Source organism: Gopherus evgoodei, chromosome 1, assembly GCF_007399415.2.
Source record: "Gopherus evgoodei ecotype Sinaloan lineage chromosome 1, rGopEvg1_v1.p, whole genome shotgun sequence".
Lineage (NCBI taxonomy): Eukaryota > Metazoa > Chordata > Testudines > Testudinidae > Gopherus > Gopherus evgoodei.
The window spans coordinates 153,084,256-153,110,235 of NC_044322.1; the positions used below are offsets into that span (position 1 = coordinate 153,084,256).

Below are 25,980 nucleotides of genomic sequence, written 5' to 3' on the forward strand. Positions count from 1 at the left end.
AGATGAACATGACCAAAGCAAATTCATTTTAGACTTCAACTGGAAGTTAAATATCTGATTGTCTAAGCAATGCAATGAGGAGGTGCCAAGGTTAGTCAGTCTTTTTTGTTTCTCCCCCCCGACCCCCATCTTTTTGTGTTTTATTTCTTTAGTAATTGTGCGTACATCTACCCAGTTTTGTAGTAAACTGTATGATAGTATATGAGAATTTAAAAAAGCCTAAAATATTTAAGAATTGTTTTATGTATTAATCAAGCTCTAATAATAACAATTTCTAAAATTCTCTAACCCTGCAAATATACGAAGGTAGGCCAAAGGATGAATTTGTGTGTAATTTCAAGTTTTGCCTGTTAGCATATATGGTCAATCAAAAACATAAAAACTACAACACAGGAACTTGCTAATAAAGTTATATTTATTTCTCAGGACTGTCAAATTACTTAATTTTTGCTCTTGTAATTACACTCTTCCTGATATAATGCGACCCAATATAACAGTAATTCGAATATAACACGGTAAAGCAGTGCTCTGGAGGGGGGGTCTGCGCACTCCGGTGGATCAAAGCAAGTTCAATATAACGCGGTTTCACCTATAACGTGGTAAGATTTTTTTGGCTCCCAAAGACAGCATTATATCGAGGTAGAGGTATATTTTGATGCCCTCAGAATCCTCTGTGCATTTGTGTGTTTGTAGATATGTAGCTCACTTTTTCTCTCTAATATTTGTGCATGGATTATTCTGCAAAAATTGATTTCCTGACTCACACTTCTGGTGTAGTTTTGCCAGGTGGCCCTCTCAGACTTGGTTGTTTTTATTCTCTGGTAATAATTTATTTCTTGATCTGTAGCTATGTCAAAACATACCTCCTGCCAGACAAATCTCGCCAAAGTAAACGCAAGACCAAAATCAAAAGCAACACCATCAATCCAGAGTTTAATGAAACCCTAAAGGTGAGAACACTGCCATGCCTGTAATCCATGCTGAATTTTACCATTAAATTTAATTTGTTTTTTGTTTTATTTATTTATACCATCAACCAAACATTGGGAAATTGATTTTAAACACTGGGAAATGATTCTATAAATGGAAATATTTGAGTTAAAATATCTAGTTGTCATAGTGATTGTAGCTTTTGACTTCTCAGTATTGAGGGAGAGTTTTTATTTTGTTTTTCCTTTCCAGGTATAACATAACTTTTGACAATCAACTATTGTATTTTTGCTTTCGGGGATCGGTTTCAGAATAATTGAAATCCCCTCTGTGACGGGTTGGACCCCCCCTTTGGGCTGCCACCAGATGTGCTCTGGTCCCACTGAGCCCACCTGTCTCACTAGCCTGGGTTTCCTTCACTCTATGTTTCTGTGACCAGCTCTCAAGCTCCTTTCCAACACACACACACACACACACACACACACACACACACACACACACACACACACACACACACACACACACACACACACACACACACACACACACACCTGTAGAATCACACTGAGTCTGTGATCAGCTCTCTGTGGGAGGGCTCAGCTAGGGGAATGGCCAGCACTCCTGTGCACACCTCCTCTGGGGGTGTAAACCCGAAATAATAATGTCTTGTACAACGCAAGCTCATAAAAATTGTTCCCTCCCTCAATGTGGAGTGAGATATGCACAACTTCTCCCCTACTCCCCCCATATGAATTGCACAAACTGGGTTTTGGAATAAACAGGAAATAAGTTTATTAACGACAAAAAGTAAATTTGTAGTGATTGTAAGGGTTAGCAAACAGAACAAAGCAGATTACTGAACAATAAAACAAAACACTCAAAACCAGATTACAGACACTAATTTCTCATGCTATGTGTTGCTTAGGCAGGTTGCAGAATTTCTGCAGCTCAGAGTTCCAGTTGTCTTTTTACAGGCTAGACCCCTGTCTCAGCCTGGCCTTTCCCCTGCTTAGTTCTTTTTCTCCTTCAGGTGTTTTTAGCAGTCTTCCTTCTTGGGCTGGGAGGCAGTGAAGAAGAGTCTTGATTGAGCCACTTCCCAGCCTTAAATAGAATTTACATAAGCCAGGAATCCTTTGTTTCCAGTGGAAAAATACTAGCAGTGTCCAAGGTGGTACTCTGTGCCAGGCAACATCATCACATGACATTGCAGTGCAGAAGCCCAGGAAGCTTTTCAGGAAGGTGGGAGATTAGTATCTTCCAAGTCTTACTGTTCTTCCTAATGGCTCATTCAGGCTGATTGCATACTGCCTTGTAGGCATTCCCCCAAGTACACACAGTCAATATTCCTGACTTCAGATACAGAAATGATACATGCATGTAAATTGGATAAACACATTTAGTAGATAATAACCTTTCCAATGATACCTCACATGACCCATCTTGCATAAAACATCTTAGTTATGCCATAGTCATAACAATATCTCTCTATGAAGGATATGGGGCATAATGTCACACCCTCTAGAGTGAGTTTGGAACCAAGGGTGATGGGAGTTTCTAAAGTAGCTATATTACTTCACAAATCCCATTTTTACTCTGAAGTCCTTCAGGTACTTTTGAAAAAAGTAACCCCAAGTATTTAAACAGGGTGTTCTTTTCTCTATAGCAGCTAATAAAAATCTACCCAAACAAGTTTCCTGTTAGAGGGGCTAATATAACTTCTCTGGCCAGTGTAGTTGGCCTAATCCAGCTATTAATTCATTTCACAAACTAAATACACCTGGTCTGGCCAGCTTGTTTACCAAGGGGGGATCTGTTTTATAGCACCATTTGTAAAATGGTTTATAATATAGTTGCCTCTGGTCTGCACTGGGAAAAAGTGAGTTAGTATCCATCTAGCAAAGATCACATTTAACACTGTTCTCTAAGACAATCCTAACATGGCTTCCAAACTTTGTTAGGCCCCATCTACGCAATCTGATGAAATTTCATATATAAAATATATTCTGACCAAGGTGGCTTACTCAGACTTGTGGGTAAGAGCTAAATAGCTAGATTCAGTGGCAGAAGAACTGTTTGTCCTAACTGTTCCCATTACTATCATTTAAAAACTGTCTTCAAATCAATCCTTTTGATCTTTTCAGACCTTCAAGGCAAAGTCTCATCATTCTAATAGTGTGACTGCTGGCCTCTTACAATCTGCTAATTAATGTATATTTTAATTATCACTTGTAACCATTTGGGCTTTTGAAAAATTGTGGAGAGACTTTACTGAGAAGGGGGGACACTTTAGAAAGTTCATTACGCTGCTGCCAACATTTTTTGTATAAAGGCTCTTTGTTATAGAATAGAGTTTTATCTTAATTGTTCTATTTAATTACCGTGGAAGCTACTGTGTAAGAATTAAGTAAAAAGAATTTTTACTGCAAAGGGAACTTCTTAAAATAATCTGATAAAGAAATAATACAGACAAGCGACAACAACAATAATGTAAAAAGATAAATGCAGGCTGTAAAGTGAACAGTTATCCTTTCTGGATCTCTCTTGAATAATAGTCTTCTGCAATTGAATTGATCTTCACTTGTAAGGAAAACAAATGTCTCTTCCGTGCTTCATTTGTCAGCTACCATGTACTTTATGAAGATAAGGCTGTATTTTTTTTATATAGTGCCATTATGGAACTGGACTTGACTCTCATTAAATAGATCCTCCACTCTGTTTGTCTTTCAATAGTATGTCATCAGCCATACACAGCTAGAGACCAGGACCCTCCAGCTTTCTGTTTGGCACTATGACAGATTTGGGCACAACAGCTTTCTTGGGGAGGTGGAAATTCCTTTGGACTCCTGGAATTTTGAAAATCAGACAGATGAATGGTTTGTGCTTCAACCCAAGGTGAGGCTCTCTAGTTTCAGTGAAGTAACAGTAAAGCAAACTCAATGAGTTTTTTTTCCCCCACTGAAGTGTAGTTGTAAAATTTATATATTTCTAATAAACTGCTTCTGGGATGGACCTGTGAAAGGAATAACACTTCGAACAAACCAACACATACTGTCTATGTCAGTATATATGAATGACTGTTCAAAACCAAACCTATTAAAAGAATAAACATACACATGTATCCAATAGTAGACACAATCAAAAGGGACCTGTTAAAGAAATAGCCCATGAAACAATGGATCTTTCTCAAATAATCACCTGCTAAAGGAGTAGACCTTTCTTCATGCATCAGTTTTAAGCATTTAACAATTTTCTGTGGTGGTGAGGCTCAGCATTGCTTTTTTATTCATATTGAATAAACAGGTGGGTTATACCATCATGCTATTTGGTACACAAAACAGTAATTCTATGGAATATGGCATCTATAGTGCTTAACTAATGTGCTATATCTTCTGGCACTTATGGTATCCCTCACTGGAGAGGGCTGAAGTGTTTGTTTTTGGAATTGGAACAACTTTAAAGAGCTATTTATAAACATTAAGATTATGTGCTTCTAAGATGCTCACTGTTATACTAACCAGAATCCTAGAGCCTTGTACAGACACCCACTTTATATCTGCGATATAAAGTGGATATCCAAGGTGCTGCAGGGCTCTATCGGAAATGGCAGTGGTGAATGCAGCCACCCGTCAGGCCGCCACTTATGGACCCAGCGCCCTATATGGGCAGCTTCTCTGGCATGGCTGTATCACTGGAGCGGGCACCAGGCTCACTGGCTTGCACGCTGCCGGACTAGCATGACCAGGGACAGCTGCTGCAGCATGAAACAGTCTCACTCAGATCTGTCAAATAAATGATGTGATTTACAATTGTTACACTTGAGCAAGGGAGCTAAAGTAAGTGAGCATCTTAATCTTCTAGGCTCCCCTTCACCACAAAGAAGGGAGCAAAAACTCATTAAGCGTGCAGAGATCAGGCTGGGTTGTGAGTAGAGTTTGTGTGAGTAACCAATTTTTTTGGTTCAAACAGCAAACCAAATTTTAAAAAAAAAATTAAAAATATTTTCAGGTTGGCCTGAAACAACTTTTTTTTCAGGTTTTTCAAGTTGGTATTTTCAAATTTAGTATTGGGTTGAACAAAACATTTAATTTGATCCAAAACAAAATCTTTTGTGTTGATTTGAAGAGGTTCATAGAATATTAGGGTTGGAAGAGACCCTCCTAGTGAAATAGTGTTTCCTAATATCCAACCTAGACCTCCCCCGCTGCAACTTGAGACCATTGCTCCTTGTTCTGTCATCTTCCACCACTGAGAACAGCCTACCTCCATCCTCTTTGGAACCCCCCTTTAGATAATTGAAGGCTGCTATCAAATCCCCCCTCACTCTTCTCTTCCGAGAATAAATAACCCCAGTTCCCTCAGCCTCTCCTTGTAAGTCATGTGTCCCAGCCCCCTAATCATTTCCGTTGTCCTCCAGTGGACTCTCTACAATTTGTCCACATTTCTTCTGTAGTGGAGGGACCAAAATTGGCTCAATTCCTGGAGCAGAGGGCATATTTGTCAGCATTCCTATTTCTCTGTAGCAGAACTGGCTACTGTAGGGTTTAGCTCTTATTTAGAATTACACTCACGTTTTGTGTTCAGGCTGATCGTAATGTTATGTTGGGAAACTACTGAACTGTAAGACCTGTTGCTCAGTCTCTGTTCAGCTTCACATCATTTTAATTTTTTTTAAAAATTGTAACATGAGGCACTGATGGAGCACTTTCACTCAGATCAAAAAGTAATCAGGTCTAAGCATTTCAGACATTCCAACTAGGAAATGCTGTCTGGTTATTTCCAAGCTCATTATAAGAGCTATTAATTCTGCTTCATTATTACCAGATAAAAAAGACCTAGAATATGTCTCATTTGCCTGCTAGGATGATCTGGATAATGTTTTCAGCAATAACATGTTTCTCATATTCAGTGAAGGTAGGGCATGAAGTAATGGTTTAAATATGCAGCAAGGGAGATTTAGGTTCGATATTAGGAAACAATTCTAACTCTAAGGGGAGTTAAGATTTGGGCTGGGTTTCCAAGGGAGTTTGTAGAATCCTCCTTATTGGAGGTTTCTCAGAACAGGTTGGACAAAAACCTGTCAGAGTTGGTCTAGGTTAACTTGGTCCTGCCTCAGCTCAGGGGGCTGGACTAGTTGACCACTCAAGTGCCCTTCCAGCCTTACATTTCTCTAATTCTCTAAGTGTAGTTCAGTTTGTTGGTAAGCAAAGAAAAGTTTTTCCTGAATGACAGATTACTGCAAACAGAATTACAGATCTGGTTTGTTTTATACATACGCCAGGCAGAATACTGTCCTGCAATATGAACTCCATGTCTCTGACAAGAGTGCCAGTCAAACTTTGCTAAGGGTGGACATTTGTTGTAATCTGATGCTATTCAGTTGTTTTAAGAAAAAGGTTGAGGGGTTTAAGATCCATTTATCATCTGAGCGCTGGATGGTCAGTCCTCTAAGGGGAGAGTGGTTAGATCAGAATGGTCAGGACAATAACTTTAGCGTTAAAGCTCAGGGCTGGGAGTCAGGAGACCCATGTGTTAATTCCTGAGTAATTTGAGCAGGTCACTTCTAAAAATTAGGGCCTTAACTTCTATGCTTCACTTCCCTCATCTGTGAAATGAGGGAAATTATTCTGACCATCTTTACAGGGAAGTTGTGAGACTAAACTCACATGCTTCAGGGTATAATAAAGCTTCCTGGCAGACAGGGATTTAAAAATTGTATTAAAGTTAATGTTTAAAATTAAATGTAGACAAGTTAAGAGGGAAGGTACTGTACATCTGGGGTCCGGCTTGAGTTATCAGGGATTACAGGTATCAGTTACAAGGATCACAAGATACATACATATCACATAACCAGCCTAGATCCAGATTGGGGTGCGGCAGTTTTTAAAGCATTAGTGGGTAAGTGGTCTTGGGTATGCCACCCATGGAATGTATAAAGAGTCCAAGTCAGTATCAGTGTCACGAATAAGTACATGGGTGGGGTGCGTCCCTTGGTTTGTCTTAAAATGAAATTTTCCCCTATGGGCAGGTTATTCTGTAGTTGGCCACTATAGAGTTTGTTGCACCTTCCTCTGAATCCCCTCCCTGTGTATGAGCAGATGGCAGGATCTAGCTCTAAATATTTTTATTAATCAGGTGATGGTGCCTTAACCTGCAGTTTAACTTTAAAGGCAGGCTGAGCTTCTGTATGTCACCTTACATCTTTCTGAGGTTATTTCTTTTCCTGAAACTCTTCACCTAGTTATTGGGATCAGGAGGCAAGTTGGACAAGTTTCGGATGTAAGTTCTCACCAATACAATTATTTCATAAGCAGTGCAGTATCTTGATGCACTGATCAGAATGTAATTCCAGGCACAGCATATTGCCCAATCACTCAGTGATATACTGGGCAGCACTTCATGTATTATAGTCATAGAATTGTAGGGCTGAAAGGGATCTTGAAAGTCCAGTTCCCTGCATTGAGGCAGGACCAAATAATCCTAGACCATCCCTGACGTATCTGTCCAACCTGTTCATAAAAACCTCCAGTGATAGGCTTCTCAGGGAGGTTGTGGACTCCCTATTTCAGAGCAGTCCCTCCTTTTAGTTAGAAAGCTTCTCTTAATATCTAATCTCAATCTCCCTGGCTGCAGATTAAGCCCATGAGATCTAGGTATCTGGATCTAACACACCTTTAAACTCCAGGCTTGTGAAGCACATTCATAAACTCTGATTGCATGGGTTGTCCCATTGACATCAATGGGGCTACCTGTGTGAGCAAAGTTAGGTGGATGCTTAAATGTTCCACAGGATTGGGAACTTAATGAAATTTCATGAGCAATTTCTCCATTGTGTTCCATTTCTCTAGGAGAAATCATTGTTTACTGATATATGATTTATTTATTTTATGGGTAGGCGAGGCCTACAAAAGCAACTAGTTTTTAAAAATGAGCTTATAACCTATTTTCTTATTTAAATTAAAAAATACATTAGTCTAATATTGCTTTTGATTAATGTTATCAAAAAGCATAGAGCACACTCCTTCTGGACTGAATTTAGAAATTTAATGGGGAAAAAGAGGTGCAGAATGTTGAACAATGATGTTTGGGAAGAAGAGGAAAAGACATCTGTTCTGTTTCAGGGCCAAATTATGCGCCCTTATTCCAAGAATAAACCTATTGAAATCAATGGGGCTAGTTATGGAGTAAGGTACCCTTATTCATGTTGATTAGTATCAGAATCTGGCCCGGAATTATCTGCAGTTTATATATCCAGCTTACTTGGATCTGTTTGCTGTAAATCAGTGCTTGACATGGGTTAGATTTTTCTTCATTCTAATAAACTGAATTTCTCTCTCCCGTTTATGTTTACAGAACAGCATCTAGCGCAGGGCATGTGACATCTGTTCTTCTGAGCTTTTTGCACTCCCTCAACTATGAAATTTTCAAAAATGTGGCTGTCTATATTCAATCAGTGAGGGCTAATTAGCTGTGAGCACTGTGCAGTGGCATGACCTATTTAAGCATATGTCATGGCTTACCTGTACAATAGAAATAATTGAAAATGAATGGGTAAATTATTAAGCTTAGATGGATTTCTGTTTTTCTTTCCTCTCCGTCTGCAGGAGGTTGCAGCAGATGTCGGGCTTCAGTATAAAGGAGAGCTGATAGTTGTTTTACACTACATTCCCCCTGAGAAAAACCTAATGCTTCCCTTTGGACAGTTTCAAGGTAAAATGAACATTGATGGCAGCATCCTCTGAGTATTGGAAATAACCTGCATGATGAAAGCTGAGGTATAAAGTTGCAAAAGGTTGAAGTTCTGTGGCAATAAATTAGGCACCTGTATCTGAGGGAATTTTCAAAGGAAAGATGCTGCTCCCTCGCCCCCAGTAATGATATGCCATTTATGCACCATTAGGAATTGTTGCTTGGCTGTGACATCATTAAAAAGACCTAGCTGGTCAATAGCCATGGTTTAGGACAGTCATTATCCAAAGCAATATTCTAATCCAGAGTTATTGTGCTTTGTGCCGTCTAGTTTTAAACAGCACATGGATGATAGAGTAATGGGGCTAGCACAGTTCCTCTCCTGTTCAGAACCTTTTTACATGATTTAGTCTACAATTTCCTTTGCTCAGTTTCATCCCATTACTCCTACTGCAATTATATTCCTTAGGGTCTTATTAGAATTGTCTAAGGTGGTGCATTATAGTCCTCTGAAATGGGCAGTGTTTCTGTGGAGGAAAATATTATTAGTTACTACGTATACTGCAGTAGTGTCCAGAGAAGTGATGGTCCAAAGAGGTAGCAGTGACCAGATAGTAATTCTGTCCTTAGACACACAGTATACATACAGACCACAGGCAGAGAGATTTGAGCACAAGAGGAATTTATTGCCAAAAGACATACTACTACTTTGCAAGCATTGGTAGCATATTAGGCTCTTTTCTCAGATGAATTACATTCCGTTTATTAGCAGTAAATTCCAAGGCCCTCTGCTATAATCTTATAGTCTTTGATCTGAGGAAACCAGTTGCTCCATATTGTAATCTGTATGCCTCGGATTTCCTGAGTTCTTAAGTATTAATCTTACTCAGAAAGCACAGTGACAACAGAGGTGTGAATGAATGCCCTTCACAGCACATGGATCTGAGCAATTTTTATATTAATTAATCTAGATCTTAACTAAATCATTTAAAAAACTCCATGCAGCAAGGTCTCTCTTCTGGAGTGAGCTTGTACCGTATAAGTCTTGATATCAGACTTTGAGAGAGGTTTCAGATTCTGCCTAGGAGACTGTTGGATAAGAGCGCCTCTTTGACGCCACAACTCAGAATGTATTATTTGTCATCTGTGACAGCAGAGAAGAGGAGAGGATTTAAAGAAAACTTGACCTTTTCCCTGCAATTAGTACTACCATATTTGTACTTGGAGACTTAGGATAGCCCAGCCCTGTGATGTCTATCAAGGACTGACCATGTTTGAGTCAAATTTTTTTAGCAGGTGTTGGGTGATCTCCTCCTTTTTCCCCATTATGTTTACAGATAACACTGGTCTACAATTTTTGAGAAGTCGTCTGCTTCAGAGATAAAATGTGCTATTATTATGTATTTTGATGTGCTGAATTCAAATATGACAATTAAAACAACTGATTGGATACCATTTCTAAGATATTTAAGTTTTTACATTTTATGTCTATGTATGTTGTGTTGATAGTAGAGTTTTAATCATAAATTGTAAACCTAGGTCTTTTCATGTGTTTATGGTTGCTTTACATGATAATATTTCACCTGTCCTGTTTATGTAACACTTTAAAAATCAGCAAAAGGGTTATATAAATAAAATTTATTATGAAACAAAAGGCAAAAAACTATTATGTACATAGTTTAGTCCTATTCAGTGTCTACTCGGCCCTTCTTGGCTTGTCTCTTGTATTCATTAAATGGAGCATCTCTTGTCACTGTCCAGCAATAGTCTGCAATCATTGATGGGCTCCGTTTGCCCTGATAGCCTGCCAGGAGATTCCACTGTTGTAGTCTGGAGGCCAACAGCTCTGCCTTACTCTTGGGTAGTTCCAAATCCCTGACAAGGTCATAGAGTTCACCTTGTGTTATGAGGTGTGGTTCAGAGGAGGAGGATAGGAGAAAATGTGGGTTCTGTGACATTGATGGTTCAGAACCAGAAGTTTCATCCTCTTCCTCTTCCTCATCTGACTCAAGTGAGAATGATTCTGGTGCATCAGGAACCGGCAGTCCTTCTCCGTGGGGTACTGGGCGTATAGCTGATGGAATGTTTGGATAATGCACAGTCCACTTTTTCTTCTTTGACACACCTTTCCCAACTGGAGGCACCATGCAGAAGTAACAATTGCTGGTATGATCTGTTGGCTCTCTCCAAATCATTGGCACTGCAAAAGGCATAGATTTCCTTTTCCTGTTCAACCACTGGCGAAGATTTGTTGCACAAGTGTTGCAACATATGTATGGGGCCCACCTCTTGTCCTTATCTCCAATTTTGCAGCCAAAATAAAGGTGATAGGCTTTCTTAACCATAGTGGTTAGACTGCGCTTTTGTGATGCAAAAGTCACTTCACCACAAACATAGCAGAAGTTATCTGCACTGTTCACACAAGTACGAGGCATCTCTGCTCACTTTGGCTAAACAGAAATGTGTCCCTTTGCAAAATCAAACACTGACAAATAAGAGAGCACGACACTGTATGATTTCTAGAGCTGATGTAGGGCAATTTGTTCAGCAGAGTGATGTAAGCTTTGTTATGATTGCATCATCCATGACTTCTAGGAATAACATGATGCAATTCATATCATGTATGACGCAATACCAGCTTCAGATTGCATCATTCATTGTTTTGCCTAAAAAGCAAGTACTGTCCACACCCAATCATAGATTTATTCATAGATCCAGTCAAAGATGTATTTTAGTCATTTCTGTTTTAAATTGAGATCCCTTCCCTTTATTAACTCACTTATCCTCCGCCATTCCCAAGTCAAGGGCTGTATATACTAACCCAATAGCATATCTTGAAAACTAGAGCCAATCAACAATTTTAAGCATCATTTTCGTTCTCAGTGACCTAGAATTAGTAAAGTTGGACTACATTTATTTCAGAAGCATTTTGGCTGTAGAGCAGTGTAAAGGGCCAGATTGTAGACACAAGCAGTACTTCACTCCACAAATGGTCCTGTTGAAGTAAACAAGTGGCAGAGTCTGGCCAAAAAGGCTTACATATTCCAAACTGGTTATTATTAATATTAAGTATTAAGTTCTTGATTTTGTTGTTGGTTTGTTTTATGTACAGGAAAGAAGAGTTTAAAAAAAGGAAAGAAAGGAAACACACAGATGCCTTCTGGGGGTATGCTGGAGGTCCTCATCAAGGAAGCCAAGAATTTAACAGCTGTGAAGTCAGGAGGCACTTCTGACACATTTGTTAAAGGGTAATTTTTACTTTCCCATATTTTGCATAGCATGTCAAGAGTAAAACTAGCTTTTGCATTGAATCCTAGTTTATCTGATCAATATCATTTTTGTCTGATAGCTACTGTACTTTACTCCTGAAAAAGAACTTGCACCTCAACATGGAGTTTTGCCTTAAATTCTCTTTGTACACTATATTTAAATTTAGGTCAATATGTGATATTAAATAAGAGCATTAATTTTACTTTGTAGACTTCAAAATATGGCTTTGAAATTTGACATTAAAGGTAAACCTTTTTTTAAAAAAAAGAGTGTGATATATGTATACATACTATATATACATTTATGTAATACACTATGATTTCATATATATGTGTCAGATTTTTGCTGTATACATACGCCTCATTATATTATTTATCTTTTAACATTTAGAGTCTGAAGTTAATATCCCTGAATAAGCAGAAAATATTTGCTGTAGGAACACACTTATATTTGTATAAAAAACATAATCCTGCATGACTGATTATACTAGATTCATCATAAATGTGAGCATGTCACTCAAGGTGGTAAATGAGTGAAATATGGACAGCTGACAAGAATGTTTCTCCTTGCCATTTTCCTTGTCCATAAAAGCTTTCATAGTTGCCTATTTTACATATACTTGTGTGTTTGTTATAGTCTGCATGTTTTGGTTGAAGTGAATCCCTTGATAAAGTTTCACCACTAACCTGATGCCCCATATGGATTCACCTCCTCTCCAGATCCACTAAACCATTCCTCTGAGAGTGGTCAATTGTTCCTGAGGTTAAAAAATATTTCTGAAGGAAAAATGTTTTGCTTTTACTATAGCTCAAATTGTCTCAAGTGACAAATGTATTTTTGCAAGTTTCCCTGGGGCATATATACCCAGAGTTCATTGTAAGATTTTCACCCTGGACCTCCCATTCACGTGATCCAAGTGCTGTACTATCAATGTAGTGAGTATATTTTTTTAGGCACAAAGAGCAATCCATAGGCTTATTTTACGTTGGTTTGCCCACTGCTGTTTTCTCTGTAGTTGGCTACAACTACGAGAAGAGCGTTTTTGTTTAAATAGGAAAACAACGAAACAGATTATCTGGTCCCTCAATTTCCTCTCTGCAGCTCTTCCACACTTGAGACATGGAGTTTGCACCAGGCTAGGGGGAATTTTTATTGTTGGAGACCCTTGTTTATGAATTGGCAGCACATTGCTGTTGCTGACACTGAACTGTCCCTGGCTCGCTCATCACACACATCTGTTGTTGCTGGCATGGGTTGTTTTATGTAAGTGGAGCTTGAACCAGTTTCCCTTGGACAAACAATTTTCCATCAGGTTACAAGGTTTTTCAAAATATATTTTCTATAGCTGAGATGAACCCATAAACTGTACTGGGGGAAGGGTAGGTACAGACTAGGGAGATTTAGCCACTACTTTGACTTTGAAAATAATATATTGTGTTTACAGAGTTTCAAGAAAAGAGTACTCTGGTAAAAATATAAGGCTTATGAAATTGAAAAAATTGTCAGACTTCAGAGCATCAGGGACTCTGTGTTTTAGCGAGGAATTAGGCTTCTGGTGTAAATACAAATATAAGCTTATTTCAGTTCATAAGGGATGATACCATCCACCGACAAGCTGCTAAAGTTCCTTCCCTACCACTCACTCATTTTTGCCCAAGTTAGGTTAGATGTGTGTATCATCATGTAATAATGTTGCTTCTCACCAGGAATGTGAAACCCTTACTCACATGGAGAAGCATTGTTCTCCATGAGGAATCCCATTGAAATTGAGAGTTTTGTGGGTAAGGGCAGTGCCATAACCTGGGATACAGGAGAGCTGGATTCAATTCCTGTCTCTGAGCCAGACAACCTGGACAAGTCACTTGGGTCCCAATTTAGCACAGCACTTAGGCATATGCTTAACTTGACTTCAGTGGGACTTCAACATGTGCTTAAATGCTTTGCTGATTTGGGATTGTAATCTCTCTTTGCCTTGGTTTTCCATCTGTAAAATGGGGATATACTGCTTCCTTTCTTCCGTCATTTTTCTGTTTTGTCTGTTTAGAAGGAAAGGTCATCAGGGAATGGACAGTTCTCACTATGCATTTGTACTGCACTCAGCACAATGGGGCCCTGATTTTGATTGACTTCTAGTTGATACAGTAATACAAATGATAAATATGACTGACCTGAAGTCCCATCTATCTGTTTTTTTCTTCTTCTCTTTCTCTTTCTTTCTGTCCCCCTCAGATATCTGCTCCCAGATAACAACAAAGCAACAAAACATAAAACTCCTCTAATAAGGAAGAGTGTGAACCCCCACTGGAATCACAGCTTCACTTTCAGCGGCTTGAATCCTATGGATCTACACAACGTATGCCTAGAACTGACAGTCTGGGACAAGGAGTCACTCTCCAGTAACATCTTTCTGGGAGGTGTCCGTTTGAGCACTGGAAGTGGTAAGGGCCGTGTTTGACTGGAAATCATCACTTTCTTCAGCATGTGTCTCACAGCCATGTGACGGATGGGAATACTGTGAATATGGGGCACAGAGGAACTATGAGAAATGAAAAAAGGGTGGCTTAATAGCCTAGAGGCAACTTATTTCTTATGCTATCCAGTGAGAGACATTAGTTTGCTACCCTGGGGTAACTATGCTTCCGAAGCCAACTGGGACTGGAAACACTTCTTACCATCTGAGTGAGAAATGAGAGTTTCATGTTACTCAACAGCAACCCTTCTGGCTGATGAAGGGGCAGCTATGAAGAGAGAGTCATCCATTCCTTCTCAGCCAGGAAGACAGTGGTTGTGGGATAGAGCCATGTTGGGAAATTTTGCTGGCCTCTGCCCATGATACCAAAAGGACTTTAGTTTTCAGCTAACTGATGACAATCCAATGTCTTTCAGGATATCAGATACATATGTTACTTATTTGTTTTTTAAGCTTATATAGATTGGTTTTTTAAAATTATAATGGGGAGATGCTGAATTTACAGCAAAATCAGACAAAAACCCAGCCAAACCCAGGCTGACCTTTTACAGTTTCTATTGCATCATTCTTTTTGAGATATTTCTAAAAAACTTTGTTCATTTACTTATGAAATACTTCTGGTTTCTTTGTTGTTCTTTATTTTCCTTTTATGATCTGCCAGTTTTTTTCCCCTCAGTAGATAAGTGTAAACCCTCCTCACCAGAAAAATCCATAATTTTTGTAAGGCAAATGCTTGATATTAGTGTCTTTCACACAGTAGTGCAGTGAAGGAAGACGCTGTCTTTCTGTACCCTCTTGAGAGAGATAAAGTGGGTGAGGTAATATCTTTTATCGGACCAACTTCTGTTGGTGAGAGAGACAAGCTTTGGAGCTACAGAGAGCTCTTCCTCAGGTCTGGGAAAGGTACTAAGAATGTCACAGCTAAATAGAAGATTGAACAGATAGTTTAGTATAAGTACTTTCCCAGACCTGGAGAAGAGCTCTGTGTAAGCTCGAAAGCTTGTCTCGCTCACCAACAGAAGTTGGTTCAATTAAAAATATTACCTCAACCACCTTGTCACTCCAATATCCTGGGACTGACAGGGCTACAACTACACTGCATATACCTTCTTGAAACAGATAAGGAGCCATATTAAGTTACGTCTCACTAGCTCTCCATGTTTTTGCAATTGCCAGGTGTAAGTAATGGGAAGGAAGTTGATTGGATGGATTCCCACGGGGAAGAGCAGCACCTCTGGCAAACGATGATGGACAATCCCGGAGTTTCTGTGGAAGGTATATTAATGCTGAGATCTAGCATGGGAAAACGCAGACTCTGAGAACAAATGGCTTGCACAAGGATAAACTCCAGCTGTTTTGCTGACGTGATTCTTAACTGTTGTGGGGTACCACAAGGATGCCTGGTGTTAGTGGAATTCAGTCTGTTGTAACTTTGCACATGTGAAAGTGGGGAAGAAAGACTCCTGTTTGCCTTGGATTTTACAGCTCCAGAGTTGGATTATAATGCATTCTGCACTTTCGTGCATCCGTATTCTTAAGACAATGCTCCTTACCCTAGTGAAACTCCTACTGAAGTCAGTAAGAAAGATACCTGAATATAGAATATAAATCGGGCTTTCTTTGTCTCAGAGACAAAAATATGGTTTATTAGTGTCAACATCCATGAAGAATATGGAGCAAGCAAATGCTGTAGTCATTTGATGACTAATGATTATTTATGGTATAAGCCAATTTGAAGCAATATCAAAAGTTTGCTATTTGAAATGAGATTAGAAACCACCAGATTCCAAGCAATCTGAAAGAATAATTAGCAACATCCCTTCCCCCCGTTTACGTGTTCAGTTATTTGAACTGTGCATGACAGCAAGCCTTGCAATAAGCATCACTACAAGAAAAGCTGATACACTGCACGTAGCAGCCATTATTTGGGTATTTAGAAATAGGCAGCAGATGTGCGGATATAAAATAAGAGGAATGCTGTACTTTGCAGTGCTGTGTATTTCAGTGCACCATTCAGAATGCAAGCTACGGTTCCCCCAGATCAAAGAGTCTCTTATGAAAACAGATTATTATACATCCCTAAGCAGCTTCCAGAACTAAGCACCGTTACTTATGGCTGCATTATAACTTTTGCTTATAACTCATTTAATAATTCAGACATCACTGGACAGAAAAGGAGAGAAGTTCAAACTTCTGTCATAACTGATGAGATGTTGACGTTTACCCACATGTGCTGTTTCAGGTTTAATGGACTAAGTTCCAATTCAGTAAAACATTTAAAGAAATGATCTAATTAAGCATATGCCTAACTGCTTTGCTGAATTGGGGTTTAAATGGAGAAGTGTTCTGAATGGGTTGGAATCCTATTCAAGCATATCCTGCTGATTTATTAATTATTAACCATGATATGATTTAGAATGCGATTTTGCTGCTGAATGTTACTAATATGAGTCCTTGCACTTATAGTACTAATGCATTTTAATATAAAAATGTTGTCTTACGATTTTAATTAGTCCATGTTAAATGGCATAGTTGTTCTATATTAATTTGGTTTCCAAAAGACTGCTTTGTGTGTAATGAGATCTGTCCTGCTCTCAGTACACACCACCAATCTTAAATTTTCTGGCTGCTAAGAACCAGACCCCCATGTGTACAGAGCACAATGTTTTCTATACCTGCTTATGGGCTGTAGCTGTGCTATACAGCAGCAGAACCATAGCAAGGAGAATAATTGATCCTTACCAAATATAACGTGTACAGTATTTGCAGATTCATGTGATACACTAAGTTCAGCACTCACGTGCTATGGTGATAGGTACCTTATACAAACCTAAGAAACAGCAATAAATTGGGTAAACTACGTTTCATCTCAATGATCCATAATTAAAATTGTGCACCCTGTCATAACAGTAAATGCATCTACTGCTATTCTCATCCTTAATTATTTTTCAAGCATTTTACTTTTGGGAGCAAGACAGTATCACTGTGAAAAATATTTAGCAACCACAAACAAAATAAACCAATAAAAAAACTCTGTCACCTCCACCCCATATATAAGTACAGATTCTCTCTCTGTTCTTTTTCTCATACGGTCAGAATTCAGAACCTAAAGCTTTCTCTGAAGAAGGGTTATCACAATCATGCTTATTTGAGAGGTAAAAATCCTGCCATTCACAATGAAACAGCAGCTGAAGCTCCAGGTTTTATGACATGAAGTACTAATGGCTAAATAACTACAGCTTGAGTTTTGTACCTGAAACTGAAGAAATGCCCTGTCCTCTACAGTTATATCTCCCATTTACAACTGAGGCCGAAACCTTCAAATTGTATGTCGTTTCTCTCCTTTCTAGTCTTATTTTTTCCTGTTTCTGGGTTTGGCTTGAGTGGCATGAAACTGCTGATCATGTCACGAGTTACCTATTAAAATAATAATGTACTAATGTTAGGTGGAAAATATATATGTTTTTAAATATCCCTTTGTTTGCATTACAAAGAACACCATAGGTTACTAAAACAGATTTCTAAAAATCTAGGACAAGACTTTGAAAAGTGACTAGTGATTTTGGGTGCCCAATTAGAGATGCTTTAAAGGGCTCTGATTTTCAGGAAGGGCTGAACACACCTCCTCTGATAATCAGACCCCTTTAAAGCAGCTCAGATTGGACACCCAAAATCAGTAGCTGCTTTTAGAAATTCCTAGCTGTGATTTTCTTTATTCCATTTGGCTGTTTACATTTGTTTACTTTTGGAATTTCACTCAGTTAGGGCAATGAAAAGAGACTAGTCTGTTTCTAGTCAATTTTACTTTCCTATTCTCATGCATTTTCATGGGAGTGAGGATACTTCTGTTCACAAAAGCCCAGAGGAATGTATAATTGAAAGCACAGAAACCAAACAGACAAACACACCCCGATGCTCTCTTTTATTACATATTTCTTTTAGTTTCACAATAATTCTTTTAGAAATGGGTTTTCTTTACCAGTTGTCCCCTCAAAAAGTACCCTATAATTGGGGCCTAAACTACCCTACCTCTTTAATGGACTCAGAGTCTGGATTTCCTAAGGGGTTTACATCACAGAGAGATGTTTGTTTTAAGAGTTGTTACATTACACTGACATGGAGGCTCAAACTCTGTTTTCATGTATGTGTTTGGCCAAATTTTTAAAAAAGTAACACTTATTAAACTAAAGAAAATGATTGAGAGTAAATCCTGACTCTATTGAAGATAGTGGGAATTTTGCCATTGACTTGAGTGGGGCCAGGAGTCTTAGCCTAAGAGGGTTGAGTAGCATGGGCCAGATAATAAAGAGGCTCCATCCATTATCTGTAGTTTTATATTAAGTGTATGGAATAAGACAATAAATTCCAAGTAGGAAGTATTTCTGTTAGGAGGCTGCTGTTTTTTTATGGATGGGATCTGGGCAGTGCTGTGAGTGTCTCACAGCTTAGTACACACAGTTTAGTTTTTGTTCTATTTTAATGTGTGCCTATCATGCATGGCTCTAATGAATCAATGTCGTAAACCCCAGCAGCTATTTAGAAAGCTTTGCTCTTCAGTGGTGTGATCAGTACATTTGTAGAAAGCATTTGGTGTGTGGAAACCATTGTCACATTAATAATACCCCTTAAGTACCTGTTCTCTCTTTTATATAAATGGTGTATGGGATGGGGAAAGTAGAAGATAACTGATCACACATCTGACTTTTTGTTTTCCAGATATTTGATTAATTGCTTATAATTCTGTGCCATTATGTACTGTGTGTCACCAGACTGAGCACTAAGATGACCAATAAGTAGGGTTACCAGATAGCAACTGTGAAAAAAACAGGATGGAGTTGGGAGGTAATAGGCGCCTGTATAAGAAAAAGTCCAAAAAAACCAGGACTGTCTCTTTAAAAAGGGGACATCGGTCACCCTACCAATCAGGGACCAAGTTAAAACCTCCCTTGTATATAGATTTGTGGCACTGAAAGTACATGAACAATTACTCAAGGCAGATTTTTACAGAAATCTCAATCTAATTACTCTTACATTTAACCCTGATTTATAAATTCTAGTCCTAAATAATAAGACTTGACACAGTAGATAATTCTAAACTATTCTTTAGCACAGTTTTATATAGCTACAATACCTGGGAACAAGAAGAATCTATTTTTAACAGTATTGATTTAAAAAAAACAAGTCAAGCACAATGCAGTATATTAAAATATGTATTTTTCTAACCATTTTAACTACAAAGCTTCATTTTTCTACCTTACTTTTCCCCTAATAATCAGTGAGTTTGACTTATTTAAGAAGCATGAAGTTATAAACATTAAAAGCTATAATAAAAAATACAAATATCACTGTAAAATCTTGAGCCAGAGCAATAAACACCTCCTTACACTGCCTTGTCACTGCCCATTGCCCAGGGAGCTTGTCTCTAATGAGAGTTGACATTTTATCAACGCACCCCTTCTCTTTGCTAATGGGCCATGGGAGGGGCATCGCAAAGGCATAGAGGGAACCCCTTCATCCTCCTTCGAGAGTCACGCTGTCATTGCTTTTCTGTGACACCATCGCAAGAAGTTCCAACATCACTTTCTCAGCTGGCAGCTCAGCAAAGTGATTTTGTGCCATCCTTCTCAAGGGGCTTTTGCTGGCAAACCTGAGAGGAGGGTTCTGGGTGGTAAGTGCCATTTATCATGGTACATTAAGTTGGAACCTTACCACATCGTGCCCTCTCCGATAAAGATTACACTAGGGAGATGTAAAACTAGAGGTTGCTTTTCAGAGGAAAGATTTAATTGTGTAGATTCATGTTATATATTTCCCTGATTGGTTAGCCTATGTAATTTGACATGCTTCTGAGTAGTGTTCTGGAAGAAGTTTACAAAAGTACAACAGCAAAGCAAGCTTTGAATATCCTAAATCATTGATTGAAAAGACTGAAATATAGGAGGATGACAGTTGAAACTGTGTTCCCTCCCCAATCCCTTCTTCTTCTCCTTTTAATTCTGGATCACAGCCACCATTAAAAAGGGGGTCCAAAGTCATAATACCACAGTCACCTTGTCTATCAGCTCACATGCTACAATAAAGGTTGCCCCTGAATCTTCCCATAGTTCTCCCTCTCCCACTCACCCCTCCATGTAGCCTTCAATAACTCCTCCACTAAGGATCACATCTGATATGTCAAATTCTTAAATTTATGCTGGCCTCAGATGGCAAGGACCCTGGGCAGTGTGTAGCAGTCACAGGCCCACTTTGATACTGGCCCTACTTCTTTTCCTCATTATAAAGGAGAACTGAAGTTTTATTTCCCAGCCTGGGATACTGGTTTTTATCTCTTTTCAACAATAGCAAAACAACACCACCACCACATAATCCAACACCAGCAAACAAACAAATGGTTCTTTCTTAGAGCTGACCTGCATGCAGAATGGTAATAATGCATTGGGAATTTTATTCCCTAGATTTTTAAAAATAATACATATTCAAAGATGTTGAGGGCAAGATTTAGGAGGCCTGGGATACAGGCTGTGGGAAGGAGTTGGATCTGAGCAATTCCCATAGAGGATGGCAAGCTCTAAGTAGTAATGGTGTATTCTTCCTTAATTGTCCATGAGATGGACTAGACCATGTTAGTGGACTCCAAACACTGTGCCCAATGGGTGAGGGGTGCTGTCTGACACGGTGGTGATAATGCACATGCAGCTAAATAGTGTATATTAATGCTAGTGCGTGAGCCTGAACTTGTGAACCAAGTGGCTTTTGGTTTGTTTTTGAGAATCTATCCTTCCCACAGCCTGTGTCATGATTTACATTAGTTATTGCAATAGTTCTTATTTGTGACTATGAATTATACACAGCTGCATACTTCTAGTCCTCTTCTGGAGAACTTGATGCTTTTTAGCCTTAGGCTGCTTTGGACGGCATGAATGAACTCCCCTTTTACTTACTTTTGGGGTTTGTTTAACAACAAAATTAGTCTTTGTTGCAACAGTTAGAGAATGTCATGTATCCTCTTCTTCTGAATTCTTTCCTGTTCAAACTCTCTGTTGCTAGCTCTCCATTTGGTACAATTAGAGTGGAAATGAACACTATTAGCATTAAATGACATTGCATTATAAGAAGTTCTGCCAAAATTGAGCCAAAACTTTCCTGCCCAGCTTGCTCTTGTCCTTTCCTGTGTACTGTACATTCAGACTTGTGGACTGTGGAAGAAGGTTGATGGTGAACCCATTTGTAGTTATTGTAAAGTACAATGTTCTCTCTTACAATAAAATTAATTAAAGGTGATGCTGTGTTCCCTTCTCTGCTAAAATGCTTTACATCAAAACCCTTGGGCCCCTTCCAGCGGACATGCTGTTGCCCTTTTCTAACAATGATGAACAAAGGGACTTCATTTACATGCAGTCAGTAATACTAAATGTATGCTATGAGCTAAGACCTGATAGGTGTAATGTCACTGTACTACTTGTGTGCTTTTCTCTTCTCCTTCCTGCTATTGCTTTGTCTTCTCTCCCTCCCTTAGCTGCTCTTTTTATGTTAATCTTTATATTTTTGTTATGAGTAGATTTAATGTTTGTGAAAAGGAAGGTCTAAAAGTGCTGGTTTGAGCCAGGAATACATTATTCTCCACTACCCACCGGAACAAATCTTGGTGTAAACCCTCTGTAAGGACCCTCTACTATCTATCTCATTCTGACAAGCAACCAGTCCCTCCCTCCCCAACCTGCTAAATATGTCCAATTTCAAGGTGCTGTCCACCTAGAAATCCAGTTGTGTTCAAAGGGTTAACCTTGCAGCTTAGTGTTATTACTAATCATTACATGCTTTTTAAGCAACACTACTCTGTTTCAGGTTAATTCACACTTTCAGCCACGTCACACGACAAACAAGTAGGAATGAAATTGCACCATCCTGGATTGTTCAGTATCACTGTGGCTTGCCCAGGTGAATGTTCTTGTCTCATCTTCTAGAATGTTTTCTTATTTTGCCCAGCTAGCTTTTCCAGGTTAGTGGGGTTTGTTCTTCTGATCTGACTCACTGAAAAACTAGACAAGGCAAAGAATTCCCACCCCCAATAAAGCTTCATCTTCTGATGAAAGACTCTGGGCCTGCCTTGCTCACCTGGTTCTGAGCTATCACAGCAGTAGAGGCCTCTGACTGAGCCTATCAGCTTCATACATCTTGGCATGGCTCACATATGTCACTCCACAGCGAGCCTCTGCTTCTCAGTGGCAGATATCTCTTTTCTCCTCACCATTCCTTTCTAACTAGTACTCACTGCTGGCTCAGGCCTTTGTGGAAGTGGGAGCCTGGCTTCTAGAACCCTCAAGCCGTCCGCAAATAAAAATCCAGCAGCAATTATGACAGAGGGGATCTTTGCTAAGCCATTTCAAGCCCCACTCTGGCTCCAACAGCTTCTGCAAACATAACTTGACATGTCCGTTTGGCAAATGTATTGTCTACAGATCCCTGTGCATAACTTCCTCTCCTTTTCCTTCACCTGAAGCCCTGGATACCCCAGACTGCAATTTATATGGGTAAATCCCAATACATATGCACTGATCTGAACCCATTTAAAAAGTCCTTCCTGGGTGCTCGCGTGAGTACTAATCTGTATGGCAAGTGCTTTGTGCTCAGTAGAAATGCCTACCATCATTCCTGGAGCTCCTGATTCACTGTGATATTGCACTATGTTTTGTATTACTGACTAGTTGTATTCAGATGTAATTGGCTGCTTGTTTGGCTTTGGAGTGAGAGTTGTTTTTATTCATTTACTCCTCTCAGAGCTACAGGCCTTCCTGCTTGTAAATGGTTTCCTTTAGGAGCTGTCGCAGCAGTGGGTGGCGATTAGCTACACATCAAAATATTCTCCAAGGCCATCAGCACCAGTTTTCTTGTGTGATATGGATGAGAGGCCCAGCGATTGGGGATTAACCTGAAACAATAGAGAGACACCATGTGCAGGTTTTAAAATTGTCTCCTTTGAAGCCATGTAGCCTTGCTGCTGCTGCCGTCCCCTTTCTAACAAGTCACAGAACCATAGGAGTGTCTGTAACCCCCGTGTCCATGCCCTACATACTATTGTAATAATCTTTGTACAAAATATGCCTTGTGTGGTATCATTTAAAAACTAATTACTAACTGGTCATTAATATTCGTATGTGATGTACATATGTGATGTGTATTAGGAATTATGACTAAAGTGTGTTTAAGCTGAGCAGGTCAGGGAGAGTTGTTAAACAGCTCTACCCTAAACAAAGGAATGTGTGTTTACCTCAACTTACGGATCAGCAGTAAAGAGGGCCATTAAAGTAACAAGGAGATGGGAAACTGCAGGAAACAGAACAATTTGCATTTTAGCAAACACCAGCAGGGTAAGAGCGAGCTTGAAGTTTCCTTTACCACCAGACTCCATTGCCTTCCTCACTGCTTGACTAAACCTTACTTTAAGGGGTATTCTTCAATGAATCCATTTCTGAGGTTCACTGGACTGTAAAGAAAGGGGCAGAGAACCCAACGTTCTTTCACCTAAGAAGACAAAGCAACCAGCTTTCTAGGGTTTCTGAAGGAGATTCTGCCCAAGAGAGTGTGGCGTCAGCCACCATCTTGCTGGAAGACTTATGGGTGAGAAAACCATCTTTAACAAAGTTTGTACCTTGCTAGGTTGTTCACATTTTCATTTGCTTGATCATTTCCAACTTTCTCTCTTATAATTGAACTCTCTTAAAATCCTATCTTCTTTTATTGATAAACTTTTTTACTATTAATCTATACCTAGGGTCGGCAAACTACAGCCTGCAGGTCAGATCCGGCCCCTCTGGGCTTTGGATCCAGCCTGCGGGATTGCCACCCCCATGGCACCTCAGGCCCCGCGCTGCTCCCAGAAGCAGCCTGCACCATGTCCCTGCGGCTCCTGGGGGATGAGTGGGCAGAGGGCTCTGCATGCTGCCCTTGCCTGTGGGTTCCTCCACCAAAGCTTGCACTGGCCCCAGTGTGCACCACTTCCACCCTGGAGCTGTTCCAGGTAAGCAGCGCTGGGCCAGAGCCCTCACCCTGAATCCCTCCTGCACCCTAACTCCCTGCCCTGAGCCCCCTGCCAGCACCCCATCCCATGTCCTGAGGCCCCTCATACAACCCAAACCCCTCCTCTGCCCCACCCCTTGCCCTGAGCCCCTTTCTGCACACCGCACTCCCTACTGCACCCCAACGCCCTGCCCCAGCCCTACATTCATGGCCCTGCATGCAATTTCCCCACCCTGATGTGGCACTCGGGCCAAAAATTTGCCCACCCCTGGTCTATACCAACAGTGCTGTGTTTGAATTAAAATGAATATTAACTCCAGTTGATGTGGCAAGCTGTTCAGATTTCACTCTTTAAAGGAGCAAAGGGAGCTTCGTATTCCTCTGAATGTTGCAGGAGAGAGCTGGGCATTGCAGAGCACACAGGTTTGGAAAAGTTCAGGGGTGCGTTGGTGTTGCCCTGCTAACATCAACCAAGTCTGGTAAAGACAAGAGTGTGTCTGTGATAACAGCTGGCAGGCTGTTGGATTCAAAGAGTGTGAATCAAAGCTGTCCCGCAGACAGAACATGAAGTGTATGCTGGCTGCTGGCTGACTGTCTCTCTCCCCCAGGCAAGAAGCTACGAATAGAAGCAGCATTTTGTGGCACTCAGGGTTATAATGCCAGTGATGACACAACTTCTCACTGGTCTGAATTGCACTCCAGAACGTGACTGTCCCACTCCCTCTTCAAGGAACAAGGCACCAACTTGGCAGTAGCTGATTCTCCCTGTTCCAGCCAAAGTGGCCTGTAGGGGCTATGCTGATAGATGACATGAAGGAGTTACTCTGTGTGGCGCACCTGCAGTGCTGAAACCCCTGCCAATCTAGGGAGCAAAAGGCTGAGAGTAAGGATCAGAGCCTAGAAACTACATGGTGTTAAAACTAAATAACCTGGAGTTCAACACTCACAATTTAGCCTTTGTTTTTGTTACAGTGTGTGTGTATATGTAAAAATGGTATGTGTTAGTGTTAGGAAGGGTAGAACGCTGCATCTTACTAGTGGACTCTCTTTTGAAATTATTTTGCTCCGATTTCATTATTTATGCTGTATAATCTGAGACACGCCATCCTCTAAGTACTGAGCTATAATAAATCTGCAAACTGATGTTATTAGCGAGTTGTCCAACATCAGAGCAACAAGTTATTTGTGTTTTAAATGACCCGAAATATAAAACCTTCCAGCCTCGGGGGAGGAGGAGACTTCAACAATAAGGAAACACACATTGCATTTTCCCCTTCAGATTTCAAGTACTAAGTGTCTGTGTGGTGGGGCTTCTCTTCCTAAAAGAGAGCTTGTGAGATTCCCTCCAGGTCTGGGGAAATTATGCCACAAATTGCTCTGAGCTTAAGAAAAATTGCTGTCTAACACAACCAACCATAGCTGTGATTTTTGTCGCTAGTTCATGACAAAGTAAACTGCCTGCCTGGTTTAAAATGTTCGGTTCTGTTTTATTATGCTAGTGTTCAGAACAGGAATGAGTTTCTCATGTAGTGCAGTGTTGATGTAGAAGCCCTTGTGCTCCAGAGTTTGTTGTATGAAACAACCAACCAACCAACCTCAGTAAAAGG

General features: G+C 39.9%; 1 protein-coding gene across 7 annotated transcripts in view; it reads left to right on the forward strand.

The window, feature by feature from the left end:
* SYTL5 (synaptotagmin like 5) overlaps positions 1–21,627 on the forward strand; it is a 161,240-nt gene extending 139,613 nt beyond the window's left edge. For 6 of the 7 annotated variants that reach the window (XM_030575791.1, XM_030575827.1, XM_030575783.1 and 3 more), the window contains 6 exons: positions 848–950; positions 3,661–3,822; positions 8,532–8,637; positions 11,729–11,864; positions 14,116–14,324; positions 15,533–21,627. In XM_030575791.1, coding sequence (XP_030431651.1) covers positions 848–950; positions 3,661–3,822; positions 8,532–8,637; positions 11,729–11,864; positions 14,116–14,324; positions 15,533–15,675 — 859 coding nt within the window. In that variant the 3' untranslated portion in view covers positions 15,676–21,627. The remainder of the gene's footprint in view (positions 1–847; positions 951–3,660; positions 3,823–8,531; positions 8,638–11,728; positions 11,865–14,115; positions 14,325–15,532) is intronic. The other variant, XM_030575808.1, reaches the window with a different exon arrangement.
* Positions 21,628–25,980: the final 4,353 nt, after the last annotated feature.